General features: G+C 42.2%; 1 protein-coding gene across 5 annotated transcripts in view; it reads right to left on the bottom strand.

Annotated features, from left to right (window-relative positions):
- The window catches only part of SMYD3 (SET and MYND domain containing 3), an 876,287-nt gene that overhangs the window by 184,949 nt on the left and 677,937 nt on the right, over window positions 1–13,401 (bottom strand). For all 5 annotated transcript variants that reach the window (XM_033938605.1, XM_033938609.1, XM_033938607.1 and 2 more), the window contains one exon: window positions 847–914. In XM_033938605.1, the coding sequence (XP_033794496.1) occupies window positions 847–914 (68 nt within the window). The remainder of the gene's footprint in view (window positions 1–846; window positions 915–13,401) is intronic.

The following is a 13,401-nucleotide window of genomic DNA, read 5'->3' as shown; positions in this document are numbered from 1 at the left end:
GCAACTAAAAATAGTTATGCGGGTACTAACCTGATATTCAGTGCCAACACCCACATAATTTAAGGCAGCACTGAGTATCGCTGGCACCTGCATGACCCCAGTCTCCTCCCCAGTGCTGCCCTGATCTATCCACTTTTTGGTTGGGTGTCTGTAGGGATATTCAGCATCTATCTCCAGTTAAGTGCTGTTGAATATCCCCACTTAGGTGGTGGGAAACACTTTAAGCAGGCTGAAGAGGCTCCTGCCTGCTTAAATCACTGTCAACAACCTACAGTATGCGCCTTTATAAAACAGACTCATCCAATAGCCCTTGGTAGCCCATTAATTTATACTAGCTCTGAAGATGGCATAAATGTACTCTATTGCATGTATCAATGCATTTGATAAAATACACATGTACATTGCAATTCGGCTCCTGCTTCCTACAAACTATGCCCCCGGGAACTCCTATACTCAGCTACATAAAAGTATGTGGGATCTTACAGTGTAGCTACTTTTTATGTCTGTATATTTATTTTTTATATGTAAAACAAGTTTTATACTTTGAGAATGTTTTGCAAAATTATGGCGCCTCCTGCTTCAACATCCCCTCTAGCTATCTATAGCAGTGTTTTTCAACTCGGTCCTGGAGTACCCCCTTTCCAGTCAGGTTTTCAGGATATCCACAATGGATACACATAAACTTGATTTGCCTTCCCTGCCTCCATTATATGCAAATTTTTTTCATGCATATTCATTTTGGATATCCTGAAAACCTGACTGGCAAGGGGGTACAGGACTGAGTTGAAAAGCACTGCTCTAGAGAACATAATTAGTTGTGAGGTCGAATGAAAGTATTCATAATACCTGGGATACAGGCCAACGCCAACTTCTTGCATTTCTCCATCGCTAATGGTAAAGCTGTTACAGGTCACCTGTAAAACAATATGGCCAACAGAGTTATTAGTCTGGTGAAATGAAATACGTTTTCCAAAACCTTTCAAAAAATGAAGCATGGCGCATGTGAGTAAATGCACTGAGACTAAGAATGGCATTTTAGAAAGGATGTCCAACTCAGAATAGGCAATCTACAATAAAGAAGCCACTGTTGTATCTTCAATCAAATTATATCATAAATGTCTTACTCAGGTCTCATCAAAAGCAGAGAACCATTCTTACGTGTTCTTATTCTTAATTGTGTGGACCTTCAGACCACAGCCAGGCACAACGCTACCAGTTGTATTACTCTTCGTCGGTCCAATCTTTATTAATTAACCAGTTTTAAACTTTTTTTCTACTTTTTAAAATATATCTATTATTTTTATATCAACCGAACAGCACTTAGCCTTTATAGTGTGTCCATCCTTCACCTCTCCCGACATGCATGTTTCAAAGTGAAACCTTTCTTCAGGGTCGAGGGAAACAAATTGAGGGAGCCTGTTCAAACTTGCAGCATCCAGGAGCCAGTCCTTCACCTAAAACCTGGATTCTGTAACTGGTATCTGCCAAAAAGAACACCGGTTACAGAATCCACACCCCCCCCAGCAACAATCACGGCAGGATAGATGGCTCATCTCCCCTGCTGCAATCCATCCCCCTCCCTAACATGATTGTGGCAGGAGGGAGCCCAAGCCCTCCTGCCCCCGAGACCGGCACTCTCCCCGACACAATCTGGGCAGGAGGGAGCCCACGCCCTCCTGCCCAAATGCAGCCCCCTCATGGCCGGCCCCCCACGAACACCCCCTCACATCCACTGACCCGCGAGACCCCCCGCCGCCCCCGCCCCTTAAAAATGTTGGATGGACGGACAGGTCCCAAGCCCGTCTGTCCGGCAGGCCCGCCATCCTCAGAATGGCGGGCCTTAGGGCCTGATTGGCCCAGGCGCCTCAAGCCCTGCCCACAGGTGGGGCCTTAGATGCCTGGGCTAACCGGAATAGGGGTTCGGGGGGCCGGACGTGGGGGGGCTGCGTCGTTGCAGAAGGGCCTGGGATCCCTCCTGCCCGTATTTTAGTGGGGGTGGAGGGGGTCACCGGGGCAGAAGGGCTTGGGCTCCCTCCTGCCCTAATTGTGTCAGGGATGGTAGCGGTTCTTCAGGCAGGAGGGCATGGGCTCCCTCCTGCCCCAATCGTGTCGGGGAGGGGGGTGGTTCGTGGCAGAAGAGATGGCTCATCTCTTCTGCCGCAATAGTGATTGCTCCCCCCAACTGCAGCACTTCGGGGTGAGGATCGCGGCAGGGCATCTCCCGTCGTGATCCTCACCCCAAAGTGCCACAGTTCGAAGGGGGTGGGTGATTGCTATTGCGGCAGGAGAGATGAGCCATCTCTCCTGCTGCGATCGTTGCTGGGGGAGGGTAGGCAGGTTGCCGGGGCTGCTGAGTTGATTGCGGCAGCCGCCATCAGCTCAGCGGCCCCTTTTTCAGCACTTATACCTGTTTTGACTTGGTCTAATTCAAAACATATAAGTGCCGACTAGGCAACCTGCCTAAATCTTTGGTTATACCTGCTGTATGACTATGTCTAGGTTGGCCCACCTCCCGTCCTTTCCTTTTTTCTAAAAATGCCTCTTTTCGCTCTACGCGTTTAGAGGCAGGGGAAAGGCCTAAGCTGGTTTTAGATACGTCTAAAACCAGCTTTGGTTATGGGTACTTGGACAATAGGGCTTTTTGATTGTCCAAGTACCCATTTAGGCCACTTTTTAGACTTTTTTTTTTTATTATTATGAGCCCCATAGGGTTAGAATAACATGGAGGGGAAAGAGTAAAAATAGAAGTGTGGGAAAAGGCTGTCAAAAAATAATTGAAACGATACAAAATGTAAATGAAAGTCCATTTTTCCTGTATTTTAGAACAAGGTCTGCAGGCATCTAGCCCATTCTAAACTACATGAAAAATGAACATCCAAGTGCTGGCTACATCCAGCATGGACATCATTTTACAAACTGAAATGTCCAAACTACGAATGGGGCAAGAGGAGGGATATGGACAGCTGTGTGGCTGTAGAGAAATGTCCATATTATAAAATACTCTTATTATGGCTTTATATATGAGAACAAGGAGAAAACATACAAATCAAAGATCTCAAACAGAAGTTTCACCTTTGGTAATCACCAGCTCATACGGTTCAACCAATTATTCATATGAATTTCAAAAAGAAGACCTCGGCGGCTACTCTCAAAACATATTATAATTTTGTTGTGCTTTGAGATTTTTGTAGCCGGCCTCTTCATTGGTTTTAAGCACTTTTCAAAAAAGATAAACGTTCTTAAAACCAATGAAGAGGCTGGCTACAAAAATCTCAAAGCAAAACAAAATTATAATGTGCTCTAAGAATAGCCGCTGAGGTCTTCTTTTTGAAATTCTTTTTTTTTTTTTTAATCTTTATTGATTTTTAATCTAAAACAGTGTCATACAAATGAACAAACAGTACGTAACATATATATCATTCAAGATTTTCAGTTTTCCTACATATAACAATAACATAATATATAGTATAAATGAAGAATAAAGTTACCCAAATGTCACCATCAATATTTATTCCCCTCCCTCCAAACCCCCACCCCCCCATGGATGTGTAAAGGTGAATGAACAAAAGGAAAGATAAGATAAATATATATATTATTATAATTTTACAAATTTAGTCAATGGACTCCAAACTTTATTAAATACACCACTAAATCCCCTATACTCTGCATTAATTCTTTCATATCTGTAAGTGGTGCACACGTTCACCCACCAAAAAGTATAACTTATTCTGCCATTGTTCTTCCAGTTACTCGTTATCAATTGAATGGCTATACCTGTCATGATCATAAATAGACGGCTCTTATATTTATCTAGAGTGGGTTTCACATGTAATATCGTTCCACAAATTATAGCCTCATATGATGGTGGAACGTTTGAATCCAAAACTAAATTTATTTGTCCCCAAATTGACTTCCAAAATATAAATATAAACGGACAAAAATATAGCAGATGATCCAAAGTTCCTATATCAATATGACAATGCCAGCATCTATTAGACTTAGAACTATCTATTTTATTTAATCGAACCGGGGTCCAAAAAATCCTATGCAACAAAAATAACCATGTTTGCCTCATAGATGCTGACGCTGTACATTTCATCGAGACACAGAAATATACTGTTTTATCTCGATGCTCCAGATGTCTCTCAGACTATTTTGGGGTTTTTGTTTAAAAATCCAGAAATAAATTCATATGAAATTCATATGAATAATTGGTTTAACCATATGAATATCTGTCATATTATAAAATAGCCATATGGACAATCAAAGTGAAGGAATAGCCAACTGGGAACCAACACAGAGAACCAGAGGTTGTTGGTTCACGTCCTACTGCAGCTTTCTGCAGGGACAGAAAAATATTTACTATGACTTCACTTGCTCTATTCAGTGGAGAATTGTTCAATTGCAGCATCTCTCTGAACCCTGGGCATGCCAAGAACCAGATCTAAATACAGATACCCATCTTTTTTTGCAATTGGACTAGGACGTCCTTATTTTAGCTACTCCCTAGTCCTGCCCATAACACACCAGGTCCAGCCCCCTTGCCATATGGACATACAACAGTTTTAGACATTCATATCCTGACCTTATAAAATCAGGATTTGGATGTCCATGCCAGTTTTCAAACAGGATCCAACAAAGACTGCAGCAAACCAAGCAGCAAGTACAAAATAAAACAAAAACTGCAGATGATGTACAAGATGCAGGCACTGTTTATTACAGAATTAATGGTATATAACCTTATTACCAAACAAAGGACCCGACATGGTCCGTGTTTCGGACAACACTCCTTCCTCAAGGGTCCATAGTAGATAAGGTATTGAGACAAACAGCAATAAATGGAATGAACGAGTGCCACTCTAACTCCAATACTTAGTACAAAGTTCAGTATTGGAGTTAGAGTGGCACCCAGAAGTATGCAGACATTGATGCGATGATGTCATGTGCATATGTGATGTCATCCCATCAATGTTCGCGCATGAGTGGAGGCCCTCCAGACAAGGTCCTGAATCAGTGGCAGGGTGCAGAAAAAGAAGAGGCATGGAAAGGAGGAGAGATGCCAGCCAGGAGGAGAGGTGCTGTTGGTGGTTGACTGGCTACAGCAGGGGTGCCCACACTTTTTTGGCTTGCGAACTACTTTTAAAATGACCAAGTCAAAATGATCTACCAACAATAACATTTTTAAAAACACAAAGCACACTGTACGTAGAGAAAATGTTAGTTATCATTTGTATTCAGGTTTTTTTTCGAAGGTCAAGACAGATGACTTTAAAATATGCAATGTCACCTCAGTAACAACTATACAAAAATAGACAAAACCGTGATAGAGGTTTTTAGCATAGGGAGCTGCGCTGAATGCCCCTCGCAGCTCCCGACGCTAAAAAACTACTATCGCGGTTTAGTAAATGGGGGTCATAGTGCAAAATATAGACAGCAGATATAAATTCTCAAAATGGACACATTTTGATCACTAAATTGAGAATAAAATCATTTTTCCTACCTTTTTGTCTGGTGATTTCAAGAGTCTCTAGTTGCACTTCCTTCTTCTGTAAATCCAATTATTTCTTTCTGTCTTTCTGCCCCCTCCCCTTTTCTTTCTGTCTCTCTTTCTCTCTCCCTCTGCCTCCCTCTTTATTTCTGTCTTTCTCTCTCCCCCTGCCTGTCTGTCTTTCTTTCTCTCTCCCCCTGCCCCCCAAGCCATTGAGCCAATTTCTCCACTTCCCCAATTCTTTCTTGCTCCCTGCTGCCACCCCCCTCCCCCTAAGCCACCACACCGATTTCTCCCTGCTTCCCCGAGCCAGGCTTGGCGCGTACAAGTGCCGGGCCCACAAGCCTTCACCTCTGACGTCAATTCAGACGTCGGAGAGGAAGTTCCAGGCCAGCCAGGCAGCGATTGGCTGGCCCAGAACTTCCTTTCCGACGTCAGAATTGACGTCGGAGGTGAAGTCTTGTGGCCTAGCTCGGGGAGGCAGGAAGATCAAGATCGCAAAGGCAACACGATTGACTTGCGTTGCCTTTGCGATCTACTGGTCAATTGCGATCGACCATTTGGGCACCCCTGGGCTACAGGATGTGCCTCTCACCATGAGAGTCATGTCCAGTAGGCAGTCACCCGGCGCCTTTCCTCCTCCCCAGCACACCTGAAATCTCGTGCGGCACACATTTTGCAACACACTGAACTATACCCTTTAGTGTCCTATAAAAGGTAAAATGTTTAAAACAACCAACCAAAACTCCTCATACAGAGACCTTTTATTTCCAGTCTAAATAAGTTCCAGGAGGAATGTCGGCAGAGCTTGGAGGACAGAGCTGCTTATGAACACACACCAAAGTATTTATTTAGATAGTTTAATAAGATTATGTTAAATTCTTAGGTTATATTCATAACATACTAATGTAAAGCATAAAATAAACACGGTTTAGTTTAAAAATTTTGACTATGGAGTTCATACACTGAAAGAAGGCTGAATCAGGCTGATTGACTGAGTTGGGTTTCCCTCTGTGTACGTGGGAGATATGCACCAGTTGTGAGTGGATTAGCATTGCTAGTAGCCATAGAAACAGTGTGACCTAGCAGACAAAACCTGATTTTCATTTACAAAGAAAATAAGTATGCTGAACAGAATAGAACATTTGACTTGAGAGGTCTCCAGAAGCAAGCTTGGCACTGCTTATAGAGGGTAATTTTATAAAGCTTTTTTTTTTTTAATTGCATAAAGCCTTTTTCTTCATGCAAAAGAGAAGCTTTTTATAAAACAGTATGAGCACATACATGTGGAATAGTAGGTGCATATATTTTTTAAATTATTTGCAATTTTTATTGATATCTGAAACAAGATTACAGCACTCATAAAATTAGAACTGCCACAAGAGGAGAAATAACACAACCAACTGCTTCAGTCTGTTACAGATGTTATATCATATATTCTCTCCTCTCACTATCCAACCAACCTCCCTCTCACTCCCTTCTCCCCCCCCACCCTTTCCTTATGCAGTAAAGTCTCATGACCAAAGTTCCTTCAGATAATAGGGTGAACTACTATTAACATTTTGATTGTTGCAGTTGTCTGGGTCTCACCGCATCTGGTTAAGTAGAACTGACACCAGCCATTATGCTGTGGGGCTTTCTTCAGGGTGTGCAGCGAGGTCTGCAGTTCTGCCCACCCAGACGCGCGAGACCCGGACAACTGCAACAATCATGACGCCAGCTGCGGAAGCCTAAAAGAACACACTAACATTTTTATTTATTTATTTTTTCCATTTGTGCGTTGAATATACTTATACAAGCTCTTGGCGACATTACAGAAGAAGGGGTTAGAAAAGGGTAGGGAGGACAATGGACGGCAGGAAGATACAGGAGGAGAAGAGGATACAAGTGATTAGGTGTCAAATAGATGAGTTTTCAGTTTCTTTCAGAATTTCCTTCCTGGTCCTTTCAGTAAGGTCATTCCAAGTTTTTACGCCTAGAAAGATGAACATGGAGTGGAAAACATGCTTGTATTGAAGATTTTCTTGAACCTTGTATATTAAGGTGACATTCCCACCACAAATGTTCATAGCTACCAATAGTTTCACACCTCCTTCAAGACAGGCGTCTGTGTTAGCGCAGGAGTGAGGTTTGACTTTGGTGAGGTACCAATGCGACCTTAATATCAGCATGTATTATAGCTATTGATAATTGGTTGCCATCTTGCAGGTTTTTTGGGTTTTATTTTTAAATTCTTTATTCATTTTTAAAACTTTCAACAAGTGTAACATAAGATACAATCATTTTATACTTTAACATCACAAAGAAGAACCCCAAATCCTTTTGCCTTCCCTCCACTCAAAGGCACACAACGCAAGAAAATGTTTGACAACCTTCTGGCAACACAAGCAGCAAAACTCAACCATTCCATCTCCAACCTGCTGACAACATCGGACGACTTCAAAACATTCCGTAAAGAAATCAAAACCCTGCTTTTTAAAAAATTCATCCAAAAACCTTAAACCACTTCACCTACCTCCAGCTAAGTTCACCTACCTCCAGATAATTCACCTACCGCGACAGAACTCATCTACCATCAGTCAATCCTCCCCCAAGTATCACACCTAATCACCCTTCAAGTAAACAGACCATAAAAAGATTGTAATCTTGCCTACTCTAACTGTGTTCCATTTGCTAATATCACACTGCTAAGCACTGTTAGTTCTCTATCCAACCCATAAGTTCCCCAAGAAAAAAAAAGAAAAAAAAAAAAAAAATTTTGTATCCTCACTGGAAAATGTCCAGTAAAATCCTCTGTAATGTGATCATCACTGGAAATGTCCAGTCAAATCTTTTGTAATCCGCCTTGAACTGCAAGGTATAGGCGGAATAGAAATCCGTAATGTAATGTAATGTAATGTAATGTAATACACTAACAAAGTTTAACTCACATCAAATATCCCTCCCCCCTTTATACCCAACAATTGTACTTAAGCATAATAAATCATACTATTCCCTCCCTCCCTCCCCACCCTGGACGTATATGAACAAAGGGAAAAAATAATATTCATTCTGTACAATATTTTGTTAATGGCTCCCAAACATTCCTAAATTTCTTAAAATCCCCCTGCTGTATGGCTATTACCCGTTCCATTTTAAAGATTTGGCATAACGCATTCCACCAAAAATTATAATTCAGCCGATCCTAAATTTTCCAGTTTTTCATAATTTGCTGTATGGCAACCCCTGTCATGATGAGCAAAAGTTTATTATTATTAGAAGAGATTTAACTCTTGGCTCTCATGGAAGTACCAAATAACACAGTGTCATATGATAATGCCACTGGATTTTCTAGTAGATTATTCATTTGGCCCCAAATGGATTTCCAAAAACTAAGTATCAATGGACAATAGAATAGTAAATGATTTAATGTCCCAGCTTCAAGATGACAGTGCCAGCATCTATTAGACTTAGAGCTATCTAATTTCTGTAAACGAACTGGGGTCCAAACTGCTCTGTGTAACAAGAAAAAAACAAGTTTGTCTCATAGATGCCGACACCGTACATCTCATCCTCCAAGCCCAAATTCGTGGCCATTGAGACACAGTAATTTGATGCTTTATCTCAATGCTCCAAATGTCACGCAGACCAGACCAGTCTTTGGTTGCTTATTCAAAAATCCAGATATTAATTTATATCACTGAATGGCCTGGTGTCCCAGGAAGTCCACCTGAAAACATAAGATCGACAAACTATGCTGATTAGTTAGATTTTTTTCAGTCAGGGAACCCCTCCTGAATGGCCTGCTTCAACTGCAACCATCTATAATTTTGTGATTTAAGACCAAATTTGTGTTGCAATCGTGAAAAGTCAAGCAGCTTACCATCTGATATAACATCATCCAAAGTACGTATACCTGCCTTCATCCAGTGTTTCCAGATGACCTTAAACCCGCCAATTTGAATCTTGGAGTATCATCCTGCAATTTTTAATGCGATCATAAATCTGAAACCAATCAGCAGATTCTACAGTATTTTCCAAATCAGATCTCCCAAGTCCTTTCAGCCATTTTTTCCAAAGGGGGTGACAAGATCATCAGTGCTTTATACACTGTATGTGAGTTAACTTTTTTAGAGAGCTGGTTTTAAACAAGTTTCAAGTTCAAGTTTCAAGTTTATTGAGATTTTGATTTAAACGCAATATCAAATATTTTCAATGCGTATAACAAAAAATAAATTCGGAGAAATAAATAAAACCATTTGAACAATAAACATACAAACATATCCATAGATGTTTAAAAATACATAAGGAATACAAGGATAAACTACATTTGTTTAAAATAAAAAAAACAAAAGAAAAAACATTTAGGGAAGAACAACATTAGGAAGGGTAAAAAAAAAACAAAAAAACATTGATTTTTTGTGAAACTTGGTCTAAAATACATATTTAAAAGAAAGCTTAATCTAAGAGTTAGTAGGAGGATCATAAAAAGAGAAAAAATTATATAATCTAAGATTCATATGCATCTGTATACAGATAGCTTTTTAAATTACTTTTAAATTTCTCTAAAGAGGTTTCGGCACGTAAAGAGGTTGGAAGTTTGTTCCAGATCTGAGGTCCCAAAATAGAAAAGGTTGTAGTTCTTCTAGTGCCAATCACTTTCAATGATGGAATGGTCAGCAAATACTGATCTGCTGATCTAAGAGATCTAGCTGGGGAATAAGGTATTAAATATCGATATAAAAATATTGGGGTATTAGTTTTCTGAATTTTGAATGTTAGCAGCGCAATTTTGTATGTTATTCTATGTGGGATCGGTAGCCAATGCGCTTCTCGCAGAAGAGGGGTGACATGATCATATTTTTTTGAATTGGTAATAATTTTTATTGCAGTGTTTTGTATAATTTGCAAACTTCGTATTTCTTTCTGTGTTATGCCTTGGTATAATGTATTGCAGTAATCCAACCTAGAGATTATCAAAGAGTGAATTAAAATATTTAGAGCTTTAGGTTCTAAAACTGTAGCTAAAGATCTGATAAGAAGAAGTTTGTAAAAACAATTCTTGACTACGGAACTAATCTGATCGTGGTAGGAGAGCTCGTGATCCAATAATATTCCCAATATTTTGGTCGTCGTTACTCTTGGAAAACTGTCCAAAAAAATTTTTGCTGCAAGTGTAATATCTTTTTTCCATGGCAAGAACATTATTGAAGATTTAGATGGATTAAGGGATAGCATATTGTCTTTTAACCATTGGCTAATTTGTTTTAACTTTTTATTTATGTTCATTAACTCGTTTGAATTAGAGAATGACACGGTGGCAGTTTACCCGCCAAAAACGGGGAATGAAAATTAGCAGCCTCTGCGGGGACGGGGACAAGGCCATCACCGCCTCGTGGAGCAGTGAATGGTCTTGTCACCGCAGTGAGGCATAAAGGTTCGTGCGGTTCCCGCAGCCCCCACCCGCCCTCCCGCACGCCGGCTCGATCTTTTAACCAGCTTCCTCTCTCCACCTCACCTTAGTTTGCCGGCTTTCTTTTTCGGCGACCGGAACGCTTTAAAAAGAGCCGCGCACGCGCGGCTGCTCAGTATTCAATCTTCTGTTCTGACCCAACCGGAAACAGGAAGTTGCAGCAGAGCAGAAGATTGAACTTTGAGCAGCCGCGCATGCGCGGCTCTTTGAAAGCGTGCCGAAAAAGAAAACTGGCAAACTAAAGAGAGCTGGAGAGCAGTAGCGTACCAAGGGGGGGGGGCGGGAGGGGCGAAAAAGGTAATGGCGCCAGGCCTTGGAGCACCGAGGCAGACCGCTTCTCCCCCCTCCCAGCCGAACCCCCGCTGACCCTCCTATCTCTCCCCCCCAAGTGAACCTTTCCGACCCTCCCAGCGAAAGCAGCAAACCTCCCTCCAGTAGCGTCGGCTTTCTCCTCCCTCTGCCGCATCACTGATGACGTCATCAGTGACGCGGCAGAGGGAGGAGAAAGCCGCGAAGGAGGTTTGCTCTCGCTGGGAGGGTCGGAAAGGTTCACGGAGGGGGGGAGATAGGAGGGTCAGCGGGGGATCGGCTGGGAGGGGGGAGAAGCGGTCTGCCTCGTGCTCCATTACCTTCTTCGGGCAGCAGCAGCGTTTACAATTCGCTGCTGTTGCCGGCTTCAGGCCTTGTTCTCTGCCGGGTCCTGCCTACTTCCTGTTTTCATGAAGACAGGACCCGACAGAGAGGAAGACCTGAAGCGGGCAACAGCAGTGAATTGTGAATGCTGCTGCTGCCCGATGAAGTTCAGGACATCGGGGAAGGAGCAGGGAGAAATCGGCTGCTGGCTTGGGGGTGAGGGTAGGGAAAGAATCGTGGAAGTGGAGAAATTGGCACGATGGCTTTGTGGGGGCTAGGGGGAGAGAGAAAGGAAGGAAAAAATAAAGAGGGGGGCCAGGGGGAGAGAGAGAGAAAGGCAGAAATAAAGAGGGGTCAGGGGGAGAGAGAAAGAAAGGCAGAAAGAAAGAGGGGGACCAAGGGGAGAGAGAAAGAAAGGCAGAAATAAAGAGGGGGTCAAGAGGGAGAGAAAGAAAGGCAGAAAGAAAGAGGAGGGCCATGGGGAGAGAGAAATAAAGAGGGAGGCCAGGGGAAGAGAGAGAGAAAGGCAGAAATAAAGAGGGGGGCCAGAGGGAGAGAGAAAGAAAGGCAGAAATAAAGAGGGGATCAAGGGGGAGAGAAAGAAAGGCAGAAAGAAAGAGGAGGGCCAGGGGGAGAGAGAAATAAAGAGGGAGGCCAGGGGGAGAGAGAAAGAAAGGCAGAAATAAAGAGGGGGCCAGGGGGAGAGAGAAAGAAAGGCAGAAATAAAGAGGGGAGCCAGGGGGAGAGAGAAAGAAAGAGGGGGGAGGGGGCAGGAGAAGAAAGAAGAAGGACCAGAGACTCATAAAATCACCAGACAAAAAGGTAGGAAAAATGATTTTATTTTCAACTTAGTGATCAAAATGTGTCCGTTTTGAGAATTTATATCTGCTGTCTATATTTTGCACTATGGCCCCCTTTTACTAAAACGCAATAGCGGTTTTTAGCGCAGGGAGCCTATGAGCGTCGAGAGCAGCGTGGGGCATTCAGCGCAGCTCCCTGCGATAAAAACTGCTATCGCAGTTTAGTAAAAAGGGAAGGGGAATATTTGTCTATTTTTGTAGAGTTGTTACTGAGGTGACATTGCATAAAGTCATCTGCCTTGACCTCTTTGAAAACCCGCGGAATATAAATGATAATTAACATTTTCTCTGCGTACAGCGTGCTTTGTGTTTTTAAAATTTTATTGTTGGTAGATCATTTTGACTTGGCCACAAAGGTAAGGGGGAGGGAGGGAGGGGAGCTGCTGAAAGACATCTAGTAATCCTTGCAGGCTTGACTGTGCAGGGAATTATTTTTGTAAAATCATGTTTTGTTATGTGACTAGCATTATCTAGACTTTAATTTCTATGAATGAATAGAATGAAAATGATATAAAATTACTTGCTTGCGGGGACCGCGTGTTCCGGCTCACACAAGGAAGGAGGGGGTGAAAGGGAAAAAGTTTCTCTTCCTTGGAAATAGATTCTGAAGTGACCTCATCAAAGAAGACCAGCACCAAATGTACAAGAAATCCCTTAAACAATGTCAAAAGAGCCCAAAATAGAAAACTGCTACTGCCTTGAGACTCCATTATTGAAGGAATCAACTTGAAATCACAGAAGAGACAGGAAAAGGTTAAATGCCTCATGGAATCCTCAGGTACAAAACACAAACCAAATTGTGAATGAAATCAGAGCAGACAGTAAGAATTATAAAATTGATGTCATTATCCATCTGGAAAAAAAGGCGTACTAGAAATAATGCCTCAGCAATACAATTTTCAGAAGTTCTATTTGCTCATGGTAAGGGAGAAGAGAGACTGCTAGTGATGGTGGGGGGACTGGTAGAA

The sequence above is a fragment of the Geotrypetes seraphini genome, chromosome 3 (genome assembly GCF_902459505.1).
Source record: "Geotrypetes seraphini chromosome 3, aGeoSer1.1, whole genome shotgun sequence".
In the NCBI taxonomy this organism is placed as follows: Eukaryota; Metazoa; Chordata; class Amphibia; order Gymnophiona; family Dermophiidae; genus Geotrypetes; species Geotrypetes seraphini.
This window is presented reverse-complemented; position numbering and strand designations above follow the sequence as displayed.